The sequence below is a fragment of the Anser cygnoides genome, chromosome 2 (genome assembly GCF_040182565.1).
Source record: "Anser cygnoides isolate HZ-2024a breed goose chromosome 2, Taihu_goose_T2T_genome, whole genome shotgun sequence".
Classification (NCBI taxonomy): Eukaryota; Metazoa; Chordata; class Aves; order Anseriformes; family Anatidae; genus Anser; species Anser cygnoides.
Window position 1 is genome coordinate 5,307,773 of NC_089874.1, and position 21,141 is coordinate 5,328,913.

General features: G+C 40.6%; 1 protein-coding gene across 3 annotated transcripts in view; it reads left to right on the plus strand.

Moving 5' to 3' along the window:
* CTDSPL (CTD small phosphatase like) overlaps window positions 1-21,141 on the plus strand; it is a 78,212-nt gene that overhangs the window by 41,094 nt on the left and 15,977 nt on the right. For 2 of the 3 annotated variants that reach the window (XM_048062257.2, XM_013182418.3), the window contains exons 2-4: window positions 2,912-3,066; window positions 10,124-10,156; window positions 16,695-16,796. In XM_048062257.2, the coding sequence (XP_047918214.1) occupies window positions 2,912-3,066; window positions 10,124-10,156; window positions 16,695-16,796 (290 nt within the window). The remainder of the gene's footprint in view (window positions 1-2,911; window positions 3,067-10,123; window positions 10,157-16,694; window positions 16,797-21,141) is intronic. The other variant, XM_048062258.2, reaches the window with a different exon arrangement.

Genomic DNA, 21,141 nt, shown 5'->3' on the forward strand with positions numbered 1-21,141 from the left:
CCCTGCGTGCCGCTTGTGTTCAGTAACCCCTGAAGACAAAGCTCAGAAGTGTTCTGCAGCGTCCTTAGGCAGGCGTTTGGTAACTAGTTTTTCCTGCTGAACACCAACCTCTTCTTAACTTCACAGAGAGGTTTTCTGAAGACCTGCTTCAGTCCCAGCGTAGAGTATCAGCTGGGCTTCGTTGTACAGTGCAGGCTTGGCTTCTTATGCATAAAAATTGTTTGCAGAATGAAATTCAATATTACGTTCTTGTACCTTAAGAAGTCCGGGAGGAGAACAAATGATAAATGCTGCGTAAGGACATTCCTATTCTAAGCATTCAGCTTTGTTTAATTGCTGTCATATTTTTAAGTGAACGGACGGATCAGAGGAAAGCAAGGGAAAGTGAGTGGCTCACAGGTGTGGGATATCAAAATTGTTCCCGTGAAACAGAGCTCAGTGCATCACAGATCTGCAGGTATTGATACAGACAGGGCAAGCGTAAACAAAATACAAATTATTTGGGGGCATCATCGGCACTGGCTGTAGGTAACAAGATGTACAGCATTGTACTCCCTGTCCTAATATCAGCGTATTTCAGTGGTTGAGGTCAGCGAGGAGTTTCTCCTTGCCTTGATGATATTGCAACGAACTTCTTTATGCCTGCAGGACAGATGTTCTCGAGTGCTGTTTGAAAAACCGGCTCAGAGCTGCATGGGGTGTCCGCGGGGATTTGTGGACGTGTTCCCACAGATTTGATGCAGACAGAGCATGACACTTCAAGAATAAGCCTTTTTCTGTAACGTGTAGGTACATCACAAATGGGTGGAGTTTTGCATATTTTTTTTCTGTTTGAGTACTGAAGAGCAGTGTTTAGATTAGCTGAAAAATGGTTTCAATTTACGAGTGTCTTCGCAGCAGTGCAACACTTCCTTAAACAGGCGCATGCACAAATCTCTGCCCTATGCTAACTTTATTCTGTTATCCAAGATTTTTAAAATGATGAAAGTTTATAAAACCTGTTTAGTGTTTGATATGGGAACAGTTCCAGAAAGTAGCTGAACTAGAGCTCTGCCTCCCTTAAAGGCAAAAATACATCAGCTAATACAGAAATACACACTACACGGAGAGCAGAACATCGCTGTCATCAGGCACCATGTGTCCGAGGTGTTTTGAGAAGACAAACGGTTTATGTCCAGCTTGTGCTGACTTTTCCAAATACTTTTGGAAACACAGACACAAATCTGATGTGGAAGTTCGCTCAAAATCTGCCTGGTGATGCTTCTTCGTCCACGCACCCGCACCCCTCCTGCTTCCAGACCGCCGTGGTTCCTCCAGGCAGGTTTCTCCGCTCCGTACAAAACTCCTGCAGAAATTTTCTTCTTGTATTTAGGCACGTTGCCAGTTGCCTCGATTGCACTTGGTCTCTTTGTAGTATTGGGAAGAAAGGAGGTGTATGTGTTGGTTCCCTCTTAATTCGACAGAGGAGGCAAGGTAGGGAGCTAGGTATGGAAGCATCTTCGTAGGGGACTTCCTAAGGGTGTCAGCCCCTCACTTTGGGGTGGGGGGTGTTGTGTTTCTTCCAAGATAAATAAGCTGTATTTTATATTTATATATTTTTATATTTATTTTTTTATATACCTTTTCAAGGTTTCTTCCACGGTCATGTTTTGGTCGGAGGACTTGGTGAAGATCTAAAACCATAACTGGGTTTTCCTTCCCTGAGCTCACTCTCACGGCGTGATCAGCAGGAGCAAATTAAACACACGTAGTCATCCTCTGGCAAGCTGAAATGTAACACGCTCACGTGCTGCCCGTGAAGAAGGCTGGGTTGTTTGCTTTCGCAGTCTCTTCATCCAGCTTTAGATGCGTAGCTGGGAATAGAAACAAAAAATAACTTGTTCGGGCTTGCTTGCATATATTTTAAATGAAATCATCCGTAGACTCTAAAAATGAAGCAATTAATCCCTATAGGCTCAGGTATTTCTCTGCTTAATGGAAAGGGTGAGCTGGTCCCAGCCAGCTCGGGGCAGGTGGTGGGAGCGCCTGTCCCAGGAGGATTTGGGTTTGTGCGGCGTTCTCGGAGCCGGTGCTGGGAAGGCAGGTAGTTTGTAACTACCTAATCCTACCGTCTTACTAACTAGTTTGTACGATGGCCGTGGCGTGGCTGTCTCTCATTGTGTGACCGTGTGGTGCAGCGTGGTGTAGTTGAACATCAAAGAAGGGCCTCGTGGAGGTGCAAGATCAAAGTGGTACCCACAGCTGGACGCCGAATCCAGTGGGTATTGCACGGCAGCGTGGCGAACGAGAACTTCTGGCTAACAACAGTTCATCAAATATTTGATGATCAAATCGGGCATTATTAAAATGCTCTAAAGCCTTTTCTGAACTCCTTTTTTTAATTTATTTTAATGTTTTGTTCGAGGTCTGATTGAGTCCTAGGGGAATCACTAGGTGTCTTGTGTGTATTTCTTTTTCTGCAACGTTACCCTTTTCTACAACTTCTGGTCTTAAAAAAGGCTACTCTTGCTTTCATTGAGCTGTGTGTAACTTTTTCTTTTACCTGTTTGGTTTTTTTAAACCCTAGTAGAGCAATAAGCTAGTGAAACAGGAGTCCTGGCCTTTCTTTTCGCTCAGCGACACCCTCCCGCCCTGATCCTGCAGCTCCCGGGACTTGTTTTTGTCAATATGACAAAACCTGTGATTCTGCAGAGATCCAAGTTGTTAGTAACACACCGTGTGCGACTTTGACGAGCAAAGAGTGCATTGAAATAGAGGGAGGGGGTCTCAACATGATGGAAAACTTCTGTGGGCTTATCTTAAGGCTCGAGAAGAACTTGGGTAATAACCATGCCTCTTATATTCAGTTGTTGTATGTATGGAAAAATAGGTCTGTTACATGAATTTATTTCTATTGTGTTTTTTCTCCTAGTGTCCCAGTGTAATATCAGCTTGAAGAAGCAAAGGAGTCGAAGTATCTTTAGCACCTTATTCTGCTGCTTTCGTGACTACAATGTCGAACCACCATCTACCAATAGCACCAGTGCTCTTCCTCCTTTGGTGGAGGAGAATGGAGGACTTCAGAAGGTCAGGCTTTTATCTTATTTACCTGTCGTATAAGGTCTTCTGTAACCAAGGTTTAACTATGAACTTCTAAAAGTTTGTCTCAACAGGTTTCCCTCGTGGGTAACCGTAATGAGTTACTGAGAAGCTGAACGTTTTCACGATGAATTGCTAACAGCATTCATACAGCTGCGACTTAAAACTAACTTACCATGAAGGGTATTGGCACTATATATTTTATATGCAAATAACACTAAAAACCTGAGTAAGGCATTCTAAAAATGTAGACTTCTCATAATGCTCCAGATGCTGAGTTGTCTCCTAGCTTTGGTTCTCTTTCACAAATAAAGGAAGATGGGAGGATTTCTGAATGGAGCGTAGTGGAGCTGCTTTGAATGTCAATTGAAATAAATCCCAGTGACATAAAAATGATCCAAAAAGGGGGAGAACTGTTAATTGTTTTGACTTTTTTTAACCACTTCACCTGCATTTAATGCGTGCTGAGTCCAGAGGTATCAGCTTTTGCTCTTTTGGCTAGGTTGTTAATAGTTTTGTTTAGCTAAGAAGTCGATTTAATTTAAACTTTCAGCACTTCAAAGCATTGTGTGTTAAGAGCAGCAGATTACGTTCATTAAGTTTTAGTGATTAAACTGCTTTGACATACCATAAAATCAACACAAATAATTTTCAATGTCCTCTTTCAATCCGATGATATTGAGCAGATTTGCATTAAGTTGCTGATGGATTTCAGTTCAGTGCAAGCGTAGGAGTACCATTGTTCCCATGCTGTGGTGTATTTCAGCACTCTCACACTCGAAACTGAAGTCTTTCCCCTCCAGTTTTTGAGGACTTGAAGGGATTGCAAGAATAGATGTATCCATGATGAGGAATAATAACAAAAATAAAGAAGTTTCCATCTTTTCACCCTTCTGCTCTTCATACTAATTTTTCGTATTTGATGCAGCTGATTTCTTGCCTACTTGGCCCGTATCTTTGGGGTTTCTTTTGGAATTCTGGTGTTGATGTTTGAATTCTGTAAAGCTCAGGAGACAGCACACAGGATCTGTGGAGGAAGAGAGGAAAGAAGAGCAAATTAAGCGTCAGAGACCAGAAATACACTGGCAGGGTAAAAGTGTGCTGAAAATTTCTCTGTCAAGAGGAGGAATTGTATGTGTATTTTAAAACTTTTTTTTCCTAGCCAAGATGAAGTGAGGGAAATCTAGCTTGGATAGGCTGAAGGAAAAGTTAAGTATTGTGTAGCATGTTCACCTGAAAAAGAAAACAGATAGGAAACTAGTGAAGTTTCCTTTTGTCCTATGCTGGTGAATGGAAAGAGGTACAAGTGACAGTAACAGCAAAATTGAAATAAGAGAAAATCAGAGAAAGAAAAAATTGTTTAAAGAATAATAATAAAAAAAAAATCTTTGGAAAATTTTAATCAAAATGTTCTGGAATCCAAATTTTTCAGAGTACATTTCGTAAAACACGTAATTACTGTCTAAATGTTTCTTACACCTTGAGCAAGTGATTGCATGTGTTTACACAAGTTTCCATCCTCACGCTGTACCACCTTAGTGAGTGATTTGGAGTTGTGCAATGCTTGTGTGAGTCCAAAACACAAATCACCGAATTGAGAGAATTGCCAAAGTACAACTTAATTGGGCAGAAAAGTCCAATTAATATGATAAAAAGAATTACTCATGAGTGCAGTTTCTTCAGATACAATGAACACTCCGATATGAACAGTTTCTGTAGAAAGAAACAAGGGTAGCTAAGCTTTTGGGTAGTTTTTAAGTGAGCGCAGATAGGTTCTGTAGCATTTTCATTTTAAATGCAGTTCTGCAGGCTAATAAGCTTTATGTTCCTTTCTATGCTGCTTTTATTTTCAGTGCTAACGTGGTTAGTATAAGTGAGAAATTCTTTTAAAGACAGAAAAACAGCACTGGTGGATATACTTGAATATTCTCACTCGTCAGGCCCGTGCTTTCTACCAGGAGAGCTGTGGTCCAGATCTGTGCAGGAGGCTTGGGTCTGATTGAGTTACAGTGAGCATCTTACTTAGATTTGGAGGTGGTGTGGAAGTTGGAGGAAAGTACATGCAGCATGGGCATCAGCTTCTATATCAGTGAAATTAAGCATCCGAAAAGGACTAAATGAGCAGCTATAGAAAAGAAGGGAGAGCTTTACAACACACTACTTAAACTCTTCTGCTGTTTGTTTAAAGATCTTGTTGCATTCATCTGCCTGCCAGCTTAGAAGAGTTTAAATTCTGTTGGGCTGCTGTTCAGATGGTCACTTCATTACATCTGCTATCACTCTTGTGTTATTGTATTAATTATTGATCCATCACAGGTGACCTCTGACCGTGGTGCAATTGGGTCCTGTAACCTTTCCCTTCAAAACTGGGAAAATGAAATTGCACAATGATGTTATATAGTTAGAAACTGGAGTATAAAATTGCTTGGATGTACTTTCCTTCTGCCTTTACTGTTCAATGGAACCGTTATATGGAAACCAGTGATAAAGACTGGAGGGGAAGGAAAGAAACCGAGAGAACTTCTGCTGGTTTCACAGAAATTCAGCGTTCTGCATTGCTTCTGGCACATTTTTAACTTGGTGTGACAAGCTTACTTCCTTCTAATTAGGAGTCTCCATTCTTTCGATGTTAACCTGTCGTAAAGGAAGGGAAGCAGCGAAGAGTTATTTTATAAAGCAATTGAAAACAGAGTTGTGAGATTTTGTTCTGAGTAATTGTGCTGAGATTTTTTTTTCTTGCTGTGTTAGGAAAAAAAAAAAAGAGATGAAATGAAATCAGTGCTTCATTTAGTGTTTTACCAAATAATGTGACTTGATTATGTGTGGCAAGTTAAATGGCATGTCACTTCTCCATAGGATTGGAAGAAACACCAAATTGAGCATGGTTTTGAATACAAGGGTTTTACAGCACTGACTTTGCTCCATTAGAAAAGAATAAAAAGCCCAAAAACTTCTTTAAGTATTGAGTTCACTTTCCAAAACCTCTACTCACAGAGCAGCTGCTTGTCCAAGCGTGACTCTAATACTGGAAGTGAATGGTCCGCTCTGTCTCTAAAGTTTCGATACAACATTTTTCAATAATAACTTGTATTTACTGAAACTATTGTATGCTTGTTTTCCTTAAAACACGGCAGCTTTTTAATGCAGCCCAAAGATAAGCTCTAAGATGGAATATCTGTTACAGTGGGTATATCGGCCTGTCTGCAGCTCGGGTGCCGAGTGCGGTGTGTCATTGGGAGCACACAATGTTCAGCCTCCTGAAATCCTGGCTAATTTTTTCCTGCCTTCTCAGCAGCAGGCAGCTCGCCAAGACCTTCCAGCCAGCTTTTTTGGGGCAGCAGTGTTGGGAGGGAGGCAGCGGTTTTTGTTTTCTTCTGAGCAATCTCAATTTCTGTTCCGCAGCGAGCAGTCTGACTCAAATGTGTAATTGCTGGGCACGCTGCTGGATTAAGTTTTATTCTGGCCAGGTTTGTTACCTGACTTCTGAAGCATCTGCAGGCTTCAAGGAGAGATCTAACCAGGGAAAAGTGGGAAAAGTTCGGTGCAAACGGGCTCCCTTCCCTCCCCTTTCAGTCCTGGTGGCTGCGGAGCTCTGGCGCCTCTCGGCACTCGGCCATTTCTCCCACAGCCCAGTTCCACTGCAGTAATCTCTGCTTTTCTTTCACAGTTGGATACAGATCGGGCACATGGCTCGTGTTCAGCAAGATGAAGCGTGAATGAGGAAAGGGCTTTTTTATACTTGCTGGATTAGGGGAGAAGGTCTTGATCCGCTCTCAATGGAGAAGACGACGGAATTAGAAGAAGGTTTATTCTGGGGGCAGCAGCTGCCCCTACTGCTTTCCCTGTTACAGGAGAGAAGCCAGAAAGGTCAAGTCCTTGAATTTCCACCTCAGCCATCCCAACCACTACAAACGTTAGGTGTCTTTCTCCCCACTGCTTTCCACTGCAGGGTGCTGCCATCTCCAAGGAGATGCTGGAAAACTGTTTTGATGACCTATTGTCATGTCTCCGAAACTTCTGCTTTAGGGATCGCTATTTATAACACACTTGAAAGTGCAGGGCAAAGGATCTTCTCTGTCTCACGTGAACATGGTTCACCGGAGTGAGAAAAACAGAGCTTGTAGGGAACGTGTTCTTTAGATCTGAAGTAGTATCTGCTTCATCCAGAAGACATAAAGGAGCAAGATGTGTGTGGACTCTGATGGGGAGACCTAACAGCACGCTTGCTGAACAGATGTGGAACCAGTCTCATTCCCCAGTGTGGAAGAAGAAAAGTGAGATAAATATAAATAACAGTACTTTTTTCTTCTGCTTAACCCTTGCTATCAGAGCTGGAAATGCCTACTGTCCGATTCCACCGGTCATCATCAGCATGCAGTATGATGAATCTATTTAGAAAATAAGAAAATCTCCACGCAGATACGTTTGGTTTCTCTTACTCTGCCTCTTCATTCGAACCTTGTCCTTTGCCTTCCAAAAGTCTTCTATATTAAGAGAGAAAGCGCCGTGATCCAAGTCAGTGAAAGATTCGAATAGGTTAAGGATGGTAATATATTAACTATCAACAGCCTAGCATAAACTTGGGTTGAAGAAATCAATATGATGAATCGTTCATTTGATCAGCTTCTTCTATGAATAGGTTGTTCTTTAAAACAAAACATCTCCTTCTCTTTGAACGCAGGTTGTTCTCAAACAAGCAAAATACTGTGGTTTGTCACTTGGCAATCATCGATCCCCTGTGCTGCCTTAGCACTGCATCTCAAACTGAAACTACATGGCTCAGGGAAAGGGTGAGATTTATCACTGCATGTATCGTGACACGAAAAACACAGATTTCAGTGGCTGGACAAATCAGTTCCTGGATATCTTAGTTACACAATGGGGGAATTTTGGCATTTCAATAGCTTTGTCCTATTACCAGCATCAGAAGCTCATGGAAAGACTTCAGCAAATGCAGTCATCTGTCATCTATTTCAAACGACAGCATTATGACCTACTTCCCTTCCTGTTCCAAGGCATCAGGAAATGAGGCAGGACATTTTTTAAAGTTTCCCACAGCAGTTTAGTTTTTAAAAAGCATTTGTCTGTTCACGGCCATTTACACTTTACCGGCAGACTCTTAGGTCTATCTCTCTGCTTGTTTTTCCAAGTGTCGTCATAACCATTTTGATTTTTGTATATGTACTTCTAGTGTTCCATCTAGGGAATTCAATTGTTTTCCTCAAGAACTTTATGATATAATAAATTCTGCAAGAAAAATACAGCAAAGAGTGATTCAAGGGCTTTATCAGCTTGATTCTAGATTCTCATGGAAGGCAGGCTTATAGCAACACCGTAGAGTGCAGCTCTTGTTTCACGAGATTGCCAAAACAAAAAGCAACTTACATCGCCACGAGTGCCTCTGGGAGTTTGTGGGAAAACCTGATGTGATACACGGCTATTTTTGTGCCCACAATTAAGATAATCTTTTACCGTATGCCTCTACCTCTCATACTGCTTTATCTGTTGACAGAAGAGAAGCCCCAGTTGTATTTTAGTCTAACAGTGAGTGAAGGAAAAAAAACCAACAACAAAACAACCCTCAGGTTCGCGATCGGTGCTCTGCCTACATAACCATATCCTTGATAACAGTCTGATCCCAGGCCAGCTGATCTGACTGGCACCTACTCACATTCACTCCTTTCTCAAATGGCACGTGAACTCAAGATGACGTCCTGCTCTGTGGATATATGTGAATATGCTGAATTACTGTTTTCTTTTTTTTTCTTCTGTAGTTATCTTGAGGATAGTTCGAAATAACTAAAATAACTAATCTTATTGTTTGCCTTTTTTTTTTTTTTTAAGTCAGGTGCTTTTTACTAAAGGAAACATTTTGATAGTTCACCTAGTGTCTGTCTGTTCTTCAGCTGCTTCAGCAGCTTGTCTGGGATTTGGTCAAAGGTCAATAAAAATCTGCTATTTTAGCAATAAAAGGTACGTAAAAATAGCACGGAGTTCTTTTCATTTGTCATTCATATTTTTATTTGTCAACTCTGTGAGGTTCCAACACAAGCAAGCACAAGACCTTTTCAGCCAGAAGAGGATGTTCAATGTTGAAAGCAGTCCTTTTGATAAATAGCCTTCTGGTAGTCAGTACCATTGCTTTCCAAGTAATTAGAAAGAAAAAAAATCATTTCTACATTAGCAACAGTTGGTCAGCTTCTTTTTTTATGTGCAGTGCCCACCAGAAAACAAATCTCTTTGAGAGAGAGAGAGAGAGAGAGAGAGAGAGAGAAATGCATGATTAGAAAACACAATTCCTGCTTCCCACATCTCTTTCACATTAAGTCGATGACCTCGCGATCAACCTTTCTGCATTTGGAGGCTGTAAAAGGAAGTGTCTTTTGCCTTAGTATGTCAGGTCCCTGGATGAGAAGAAAGCGTCAAGTTGGCCAAGGTCCCGACTGTCATCTTGCTTTTTTCCCAGTGCTTCCAAGCACACTGGAAAAAAAATAAGATTATGAGAAGAGCATTGATACTGCTGCCTCTTTCTGGCTGAAGAAAGTGGGATTCCTCGGTTTTGTCATCATCCATCCATCCATCTTGGCCTTTTTGCTGTTGTGTAATTGAAAATGATGTTTTTTCTGAGGCCGTCATCTCAAGTCAGGTTAACGTCAACAAGTGGGCTTCTGCCCTGCTGCCAAGGTCTGGCTGAGCCTCTTGCTGCTGCTGCTGTGAAACGAGACAGATATACCCACTAGTAGACCTTGAAGCTGAAAAAGTTACAGTAAATACAGGTACTTTCTTATTATCATCTCTTTTAATCATAGCATGGGTTTTACCAGTCCAGTCTCCTACAAATCATGAATAGCGATATACTAACCAATCGTTTTAGCAACTAAAATACAAGATCCTGTTTTTTGTTTGTTTTTTTTTTTACCCTGGTTTCTTGAATACTTTGAACTTTTGGTTTAAAATGTTTGAGTGCTACATTTACTGCTTCAGACCTTTGTTCTACCCTTTAAAAGCCATTACCCTTACAGTGATTTTTTTTCTTTTTCCCCAGGGTGACCAGATGCAGGTCATGCCTATACCAAGTGTATGTATTTTTATCCCTTTTTCTTTTAATAATTTTCATAACTTTTGCTTTGAGTCATCTTATGTTGCAGTCTAACAGGTCTGTTTTGTGTTGCATGTTAACAAAAGGATTTTGTGTTGTCTGCGATGTATACTCAGAGATGAATTGAACTGCACATGTTGTACACGGACTAAAAGAAGAGTTTGGGTTTTATATGGTTTTCATCTTGCACCTCAGTTAAATTTGTTTCTGAAATTTTAGCATTTTAAAAATGCGTGTAGTAGTCTGACAATTGAAGCTGCTTATTTCAATAGTGACAAAAGCTGACTCAGTGGAACATATTTACAAAAAATCCTTCCTCTTATTTTTCCAAATATTCGAGTTGGAAAAGAGGAGGTAGGAGCTCCATAACTTGTGTTGAAACAAGCCATTTTAGGAAAATAGAGTACGCCGACCATATCTGTATTACTCTGCTTGTTGGAGATGATGCTCTCATTATCAGCTGTTGGTTTATGGTCCTCAGTATTCCTGCTTATCTTTCCTGGATTAACTGTGGAATGCTGTTTGGCATTTGAATTATTTTTCAAACCTAAATAAAAGAACAAGTTCATCAAACGTAACCCTTTAATTTAATGTGGGATAGCCATTTTTGGCCAAAAAGCTGCTCCTTTTCTGCTTGTTTTTAGGGGGACAAAGACATAGGCTTTTTAAAAGCTGGAAGTATTTTTTGAGCTCTTTTGCCTTTTTTAATACTTTATTATTGCAGAGTTTTCCAGGAAGTAGCACACCACTGCTGGTGTGTGGAGTTATTGGCACAACCCTCTTTCTGGGGATACTCGGTAGCCCTAAAGATCTGAGTATTCCCAAGATACCATTTTTACCTCTTTTCCTGCTTCTCATGTAGCCCAGCATTACAAGGGCTCTCAGAAGAATCCCATTAGTGCTGTAGTGTCAGAAGGTGGTGAAAACTCTGCAGATCGCTTCCCGCCTTCACCCCTTGTAAGAACTGTTAGGAATTACTCTTTGTTCCTTATTAATAATAACATGATATTACTTCTTATATGGCTAATGCCTACATTTGTGCGCGTGTTGTATGCATACACATAGACACATACATAATTTGCATCTCTGCAAGTCTTAAAATAAAAAGTTTCAGGCCAAGGAAGATGCCAATTCACAAATTTAAAATACCGATTTCTGAAGTACTCCTCCTTGTACGTAGCCACCAGAATCCGATCGCGGTAGCTCCTGTACTGGCAGTCATTTGAACATGAAACACGGTCTGGCTGTGATCTGAGCTAAAATAAAACATCACCCAGGAGTAAATGTAAGAGTTCATGCCGAAGACAGTTTTGAAACTACAAATGTGAGTGCAGCTTTGTCAGATACTGACACGAAACCAGAAGCTTTGCTAGAACGCCGTCTTCATGACGGTAAAGCAGTGCTCTGCTAGGCTTGGGTGGTGGTAGGAAAATGAAGGATTCAAGAAGGGGGTTCTGGTTTCTTTCTTTCTGTTGTTTATTGTGGTTCAGATGTAATTTTGCTGAACTGTATTCCCAGAACCTGAAGGTAGTAAAATTAACTTATCCTAGCAATCGTGGCAGCCAGCTCTCGGGAGACAGGTGCCTAAATGCACTTGTTCCTCTCCTCCTGGGCCATTTGATGCCTTCTCCCCAGCAGGACACTCAGGGGATGTCAAGGGACTGGCGCTGGGGAGCTTCTCGCTCTCAAAGCTGGTCCAGCAAGCAGCACTGTGTTGGCTTCTAAGTCAAGACCGAAGCACGCTGTATATGGAGCAAGTGGAAGGAAAGGAGAGGCAAAGCCACCATTGTATTTGGAAAAAAAAAAATGTAGTCCAAAATTAAAGCAGTCCTTCTTGCTGGTCTTACAAGACCTTGTTTGTCCTAAGCACCAAAGCCCAGAGGTTCACTCTGAGATGCTCTGAAATCTGTGGTCAGGACCCAGGCAGGTAGAAGTTCTTGATGCTCTGCTACACGGGGATGTGGGTGAGAAGTAGGCTGTTTGAGCTGTGTGCATTATACATACCAGGAGAAAATCCTTTAAACAGAGTGAGGTTGGTCGCAATTAAATTGGACGTTTACTTTTTATAGGGTTCATCGCAAATGTAATCACTTCAAGTGTTTAGAGAATTCCTTAGTGACTCTGAAAAGAGCCCTGCCTGCTCTCTACTCATTAAACTTGCAAGTTGAAGCCTCCAGTCAAAGTAAGAGGTTTTCTAGAGTTTTATCATGTGCGTATAAAGTCTGGCAGTCTGCTAGGGTCACCTGTTTGGCCACAAAATGAAGTTTTGATAGGTAAAGTATATCTTTGAATCCAAAAATTGAATCCAGTATTTGCTGTATTAATTGCACTAAATTTAAAAACAAAAAACTTTATATAATTTATAAAACTGTATGTAAAAAACATAAAACTTAGTTAGGTATGAATTTTCACTTGGTTATTGATAGAGATAAGTGCTAATCAGGAAACATTCCAGTTCTTCAGAAAACAGAAACCATGCAACTTTGGTGCGTTTTTTTTTAAAGGTGAACTTTATTCTGTTTATTATGAAACTGTTTCCAGATAAGGCATAAATTAAACAGCAGTGTAACTGATTTTTATTTTTTTTTTATAATACCGCAAAATTATTTATTTTTAAGGGTGAAATAAACACAAAACTAGGAAAAAATGCCAGCTGACACGTGAGCAGAATAGTAATCCCAGGGGTTTTGTGGAAGACTCAATTTCAAAATGCGTTGGCTGTAGCTCAAGATGCCTGTGCTTTCCTGGGCTTTTCTCTGCTTTGTTTGGAAAAGAGTACAGTAGAGATATCAAAGTAAACCCTTAGCAACTTCACCCATTTTCATTCTTTTGAATGAAGATTTCATTCTTTTCATTTCTTTTGAATGAAAATGTAGATGGAAACACAAAGCAATAGACATATACTTGCTTAAAAAAAGATGGAAGTATCCTTTTATTTTTTTCCTGTATTTAAAATTGCAGTATGAAGAAGCAGCACTGAAAACAGTCTTCAGAATCCCTGCAGAAGTTAAATCTTAGCATTGGGATATCTGGTTTTCACTTTTCCTTAACTACATTCGGATCGTTTCTTGTTTTACCTTTTTCCAGAAGAAAGTTTGTGAACTGCCTGCTTCATAATAGCGGCTGGCTTCTCCTGGCACCGAGGATTTAATGGGGAGCTCTTACCCTCTATTAGTGTTCTGTGCCTACCTGCTGGGAGAAGCTGTTAGCTGCAGAGTACAACAAAAGAGAACTGAAGGGAACCTAAACAGCAAATTAATGTTCTGCATGTAGGCTAGACAACATTTTCAGTACAAAGAGAAATGATTTCTAAATTCTGGTATTTGTTTTTATGGGAAATGTGGGCCTGCAGAGAAGAAGGGTTATGATTGCTTTGTAGAGTAAATTCTTGAGAGGTTTGTGTTGACCAACTCTCAGCTTCAGCCAGAAGTCTTGTTTTCCTGCTCCCCTTCATTTTTTTGTTTTTCTTTAGCCAATAATACACGATCTCTATGGGACTGAAACGGTGCAGTAGTCATTTCACTGCAAGGTCAGCTGAGCGATCAGCCATGAGACCTGATCCCAAACACTGACAAGTTCAAAACCTTTAACTTGTATACAATTTAGTTTTTGTTGGGATTGAAGACCAAGCTAGGACTTAGAGTACTGAGATACCACAGAGTATTTTTCTACTGAATTCTGTGGCAGTCTGTAGTATCTCTTCACCATCAGCTACAATGAAAATCTGTAAATTACAGCTCTCCTCAGATGTGGCTCCATCAGTGAGGGTATTGAGTAATGCCATTTTCTGCATAAAAGCTTTGCTACTCTGGAAAATGTGGAAATTTTTTGACATCAGAAGGTTTGAATGGCAAAGCATATGGATTGATATTCTACGTACAAGGCCTGTAAGCCTTAAAAATGTCATCTTTGCTCCAGAGTCACCAGACATTTTGTGGTCTCACAACTTGCAGGCCCTGCAGCTTCAGAACAGGTTCCAGGCAGATTATCACATTGAAAATCATTTTTTAAAGTCGAAGGCAGAAGAGATGCAGCATTTGAAATGGAAAGTGTATTTCTTCTGTCTTCAAATGCGCAAGCAGTTGGCCACGTGTCTTTGAAAACAGGATGAGATGGAATTCAAAACGACCTGCTCTGGTGGGAGACCTTCCCCAGGGCAAACCTGGAGGAATAGGCCTCTTAGATGGAGTCAGGTCGATATTTGCACGTTGTCTCCTAAGGTAATGGTGAAAAAGGGGACAAAATACCACGGTAATCAGCATGCCTGTGCAGCTACCTCGGGTAAGCTTGTTCCTCTCACAGCTGCTGCCTTCAAGGTGGCTGAGGAAGAGGGGACTGAGTGCAGGCAAAGAGGTCAGGGCCTCTCACCAAAGTCTTTGTAGCCCCTGGTGTTTGTTCATCCTTTCTCTGATGGCAGCTGTATTAGATTCCAGATAAAGAACAAGGATAACTGTGACCTGACGGTGCTCACATTTTCCATATATGTATTTTTACACGAAAGAAAATCTATTTCCATATATTCTCGATATATATATATATGTAATGCAGATTAACTTCACTCAAAAAATCACACTAAATACTAGCAGTCCTAAAAGTATAGAAATGAATGGAGCAATTTTGTTTAAAAAAAAAAAAAAAAAGTTTTTTGGGGGATGTCCCTGCCTTTTTCACTTCAAAGACAGGCAAGAAACGTGTATCAAAGCATGGATTCTGAAGAAGATTGTCTTTAAGTGGATGTGATTTTCTTCTGATAAGCTTTTAGTCTATTTAGATTGTAAGTATGGATATTTCTTACGATGAAAAATGTAGGTGGAATGCCTTCAAGGTTTTGATGTAGGAGTGAAAAACCTGAATTCTTTAGAACTGGTCCTGGTCTACTGTGCTAGCATGCTGCCGAGCAAGCAAGCCAAGCTGGAGCTCAGGCAGTTGTGGAAGTAATGTATACGTGGGACTCTATATCCTAGAAAGGGTGTCGTGTAAATTTTGGTCCCATTAGATCACTGTGATGGATGCACACTTTACAGGCATTAAGCAGCGGTAGTTTTTTCTTAAAGGTCACTGTTAGATGTGTGCTGAGAGGAAATGTATTAAGACAAGTGGCTGTTGTAAGCAAGGCAGCTTCTGTTTTCTTAGCTCCAGAAAGTGATGTTAATTGGAAGGAACTAAATCAGTTTCAGTGAGCCCTCCTATAAATTGCCTGGTAACTTATACTTTATTTAGCTAAGGACTCCTCTGTCTCAGTCCAGAGTCTCATTTGTTAGCTACTTCATTTAAACAAGACCTTGCTAGGCATTGCTGGCCAGTATCTATCAATTTGAGACAGCATCCGAAGTAAATCGGTGATTAAGGGAGAATCTGTACTTGCTGCTGCGATGTGCTCAGTGGGTATCTTACTCATCTGTTGTCACACTGCTCTCTGCCAAGTGGTGACCTCAGGTCTCCGATAGCACCTCAACAAAAGGCTATTGTGTCCAGAAGGAACAAAGGACAGGGTGGATGCATCCTCACCAGAGCAACATCATCTGAATAGAACAGATAGAGAGATGGCAAGAGAATGAAGTTAGAGTTCTGTGTCCAATTTTTTATATTCTTAATTGATCTAATTTCCGCTCAGTCTCGAGCTTCTCTTTACTGATGCTTTTCTATAAAACTAGTCCTTTCCCGTAATCAAAAAAGACCTCTTTAAGCCAGCAGTGGTTCAGCTCCAAATGGAGGAGTTCTCTCCATGTCTGTTCTTTCATGAACTAATCAGTGCAGAATCCTAAAATAATGCAAGTCTGCTGCAGATTGGGATGTTCAATTGGGGGTTGAAGACTATGCGACTGCACTGATTTCAGGGGAAAAAAGAAAAGTCAATTCTTCCTTTATGTAATTGGTACCGTTTTTATAAGGGCAGTATGTTGCAGAAGAGCATGGGTTTAGGAAAGCTTTCGTTACTGCAGGCTTAATACCTTGATTCTGAATACTACCCAAGGTTTTGGTCAGCACCCTCATAAGTAAAAATTAGAATGGAGATGTGTTCTGGAAGATAAAATCAGTAGTGCTGTCTTCCTTTGGGATGGCTTCTCCACTTCAGCATTTTTCGTGGCCATCAGAATTTGTGTAAATGTCCATCGATGTGATGTGGCCAGAAATAGTACTGATGAAGCAGGATGATAACAGCATCGAATAAAACTGAGGCATTGGAAGGAGGGCCACTGGGAAAAGATGTCGTTGTATCAAATGTCCAGTTTTTCACTGTTGTTTTCAATTAGTGATGATGTTTTACCATTTTCATCTCAAGTGCTTTGGAAAACATTCTAAACATTTTAGAAAATAGAAAAAATATGTATCTGCATTGCATGAGCCGTTGATTTCCATATGTGTCCTTGCAGCGAGCCCAGAAATGCATTCAACTTTGAATCACGTATTTCAGTTCCCAATGAGTGACTACTGGAAGAGTAATGTTGGCAGAAGAGTGCCCCTTCAGTAGAGGTTTTACATTTTTTTGTTGTCTTCCTCTTTCCTCTTTTTTTAGCCACCAGCTAAATACCTCCTGCCAGAACTGACAGCATCAGACTATGGGAAGAAGTGTGTGGTCATTGATTTAGATGAAACTTTAGTGCACAGTTCATTTAAGGTGAGTACATTTGAAAGTGATCTCTTGCACCTTACCTCTGCCAAGGAGTGCTGTAGGAGCTGTTAAGCCTCTTAGCACATTAACTGGTCTTGCAGGCTCTCCCAGGACGCCTGGTAGTTCTCATTGTTCCTTCTACGATTATTCATCCTAACTTAGTTTTAAGGGGAGTACCACAGGCACTGCTATTTTTTGATTCTGAGGCTGAAACAAGGCTCTGAACGGTCACTAGCTTTGTAGCTTTAGACCGTAACTATCCCAACAAGGACCAGCATCGAACAGGTACAGAACTTGTTGCTCTGACAATACAGTTTGGCGTTTTATGTTTAAACGATGCCATAGTTCTGGAGCATGGAGGGAATGGAAATTCAGCACAGCCCTATGCTGGGTAGATAGAGCTCAAACCAGTACGTTGTGGGCACCAGTGACTGCTGTGCTCCATTACTGAAGAAGATTGCATCGCGTATCATGGGGTAAGCAAATGGCAGGCTGCTGTTCTGGTCATAGTAACTGGGTTTAAGTATTCAGCTTTCACAGCAGGAAAGCAAATAGCATTTAGCTGTTGCTGATGAGTCAGTCATCTTGTGAAGCAACTTGTATAACCCTTCACAATTCAGCATGGGGTGGAAGTAGTGGTATTTTTCTATTGTTTAAGTAGGTCTAAAGTTAGAATCAGAGAATTCAGTAATACCCAAATAACAACCTAAATTGGCTCAGAGTACTGGTAGTATTTCTGATTATTAAATGTCAGACATTATAAAAGGAATAGTTTTATACTTTGATACTGGAGAATTTGTAAGAATCAATAGTATTTTTCCTTACAAGCAGCAAGCTAGAGTTAGCACTAAATTCAGTCCTGTAATTCTGATTGCACTCCATTTTTCACCACTAGCAAAAATCCAGCATTTTAATCCTGCACTATTTAGTTGCCAGCATTTAAATATGCAAACCATAATTCATGTTGTGGTTGAAATTTGGCAACGCTCTGTCTTTGTTGACTTAAAGAAGACCTTATATGGAGATACTAGAACAAATATTCCTATGCCTCCAACTGAAACTCAAATTTTTCTCTTTCTTTATTGTGCCTAATAGTATATGCCAATTTGTGGTGGTGTACAGGGGCCTCTTAACATCAGTGCCAGCTCCCTGTCTGCTGTACCCAGACTGAAGTCGTACTTCAAAATTTTTCAGGGAGATTAGAATCATAGCTGGATAGGGAAGGGAGGGACCATGCCGTCCTAATTAACTGAGAATCAAAAATAGGAAGGGAAAGCTCAATGTAAAAGTCTAAATTTACATAATACTAAGTCTAATACTTCATTATTTTTATCTGAAATGTAAAACTAGAAGTCTGTTTTCTGTGTGCTGTGGATAACTGTGCTGTGATTTTCTGGTTCTTGAAAGAAAATGAGCTTCCATTTAGGTGGTTCATAATTTTTTAACCATTTTAAAGAAATAAATCTTTAATGGTTGACATATTGTAAATCCTTTCTTGTAGGACTGAGGTTTGCCTTTATTGCAGAGTGCTTGCTCAGTGGGCTCATTTTCAAATTTAATCGTCCCATTTATTCATGTTTTGATATTTAATGGGTATTTAAAAGATGTTAAATAGATATTTAAGAAAAAAATCCAAAGATTATTCTGCTTGAACACTGTTCAGTGTTTTCTGCGGGAGAAGAAAACTGCTTTTTTTCTGTGAGGTAAATAACATTGGGAAAATGTTAGAACTTCTGTAGTGTTAGAGTCTTAGGGCTATCGTCACGTTATCTTAGTGTGAAGCACCATGATGGGTGTATTTAAGAGAAAAATAAATGTTGGAGGAAACAGCTGGAGTTGTTCAGTGTCTGGCACTCTGTCCAGTGTGCTTCTGTGGTGCTGTTTGGATTTTGTTTCATAAGGGGTACTGAAGTAAGGCCATTGTGGTCGTCAAAAATCTGATGGATTTCCAGACCAGGGGTTTTTACACCTATATGCACAGTGCTCTGCCTGAATAATTGTGCAGTTACTTGTAGGTGTTTTTCATTGAAATGTGTCTGCTTTACCCAGCCAGGTCCCTACTTAAAAGCTGTAAGAGCATACATAAATTTGTGATTTTCAGTACAAAAGGCTTTATTTAAAACACATTTTAGAATTCATAATTCTGTTATGAAATAGGCTTCATATTTCAAATGCAGATAATTGTGTTTTTTTGTTGTTTTTTTTAACACAACCAGAGATGCAGGGTATTTAAAGTACTCCTTTATGAAAGCAGCAACATCTGAAGGAGGGTAATTCTCATCGTTTTATGCCCCTGCATATTTGAAGCTTTAAGAGATATTAGTCTTTTATGTTAAATGCATATTAAAGGAATAAAGTTTGGGGTGCTTTGGCAGGAGTAAAAAAGGAATAGATAGACATTACAGTTATCATTCCCATCATAAAACAATAATAGAAGTAAAAAATCATAAATTACTAAATCAAGAAGATGTAAACATTGTCTTGTATAAAATGAATTAAACCACATGCAAGTCTGGAATGTAGTTGTATTCAAAACTGGCTGTGAAACGTTTCTGTAGAACATGTTTAAAACTCTGAAGCTTTTCATTAAAAGAAGACAGTTTTAACTGAAGAAAAGAGTTTTAAATGAAAATGCATTGCCTTCTTTCACGGTCTGTCTGTGCAGTTCCCACTTGGGACGTGTACGTGCTTCGTGTAGGCCACCCCAGAAGCCCTTAGCCAGCAAACTCTTGCAGACTCTGCTCTGTCTTCCCACCATGGTGAAGCACAGAACCCCAGTCCATTCTGTCTTCCTTATCACTTGTGCCAACAACACAGCTATGTAGTACCTCAAATATAAGTGGGGGAAGCAAATACGTAGTTAAGAGTACTTCAGTTAGCGTTACAAAGTCTTGAGGGTGAGGCTTGTTTGTTGGTAAAAACTGAGTTGTCTAAACAAGATACGCTTTTCTCTGACGTGGTCGGTAGCTGCTGGTCCCTTTGGTAAGAAAGGTCAGTTACAGCCTTGTTTTTGTCGGTGGGCTTCAAAACCTTTGCAGCTTGCAGTGACCTACTCTTCCTCTGCTGGTACAGGGATTTATCTTGCTTCAGGGAGTCATGCATATAGAAATTACACAAGTGCCTGCAAGTCTCTTCAAAGTATGCATAGAGCTGGCAACCACTTGAAAACTTTGGTGGCTGGGTCTTATTGGAAGTTCATTTGGGTTTCTTTTAAGGTGAAGCTTCAGAACATTTTTATGTACCTGTTCTCTTGCTGTTAGAGATACTGCAGAGGAATATAGTGTCTTTTCTGGCTGAGAGACTCCGTGCAGGTAACAGTTGGAGCTTCTCTTCTACTTTTTAAGAGGCAGAAAGCTGGGTATATCTTGATATTTGCTTGTTGGAAGCTAAAGAACAGTCCAGATTGTATCTGCAGGTATTTGAGGAACTCTTTAGCCCCTGCTAGTGCAACAGGCGTCAGAAGGATTGAGTTGTCCATCATTTGAGGTTTGGTTGCTGATAGTGGTTTATTGGCAGGACCATATTCAGGGTAGCTTCTCGTTTGCTGTCTGACACGGCACGTACAGAAGTCAGAGCAGACCGGCTTCCACAGTACTGCTTTACTGAGGGCAGGTCTTGCTCTTGGTATAAATTATTCCAGCTATTTTGCTGACCTCACAGGAAAGTTGTTCAACAGTGGAATTAAAATCTCCTTTTGAAGGGGCATCAAAGGGCTGTTTGCAGCTTAATGCTGCAGGATTCTCTTTCCTTCTATTTTTCTTCGAGCATCTGTTCAGGCTCACCAGTGTGTGTTTGCTTCTCAGTCGTCTTAGCTTGTCCGCTTCTCTGCTTTCTTGGCACCCTTCAATGCCCCAAATGGGTTTGAAGGCACTTTTCAGCCTCACCAGTTCTTCTGGGCCACGCTTCTTCGTGGTACTTCAGATGGGTCTTTTGGTTGATCCAGACAACCAGGTGGGAAGGTCTGACAGAGCCGCGTGAAGGTGTTCTCCAGCATAAGCTTAGCAATGCCATAGTTCCCAGCCAGAGTACTCCTGGCATTCATTTTAGGCTGTTACCTGTGAAGCAGACTGTCTGGTACTCAGTCCCGTCAAAATGTGCTTGGTTTTTGGCTGTTCGCAAGCTGTGGGTCCTGGAGTTAGTACAGACTTCAGCCAGGCATGTTCACATCATTTTTTTATCCCAGACATAATGCATGAGCCACGCCAAAGGTTTCTACCCAAGTTTCTCCATTTAAACTAGCAAATGTTAACTGTGTGCTCCCCAGTTACCACCACTGCCTAGCCAAGATTAGACTATGTACTCATAAACTGTCTACAAGGTCATTTTTCTGCCTTCCAAAGTTATTTTCCTA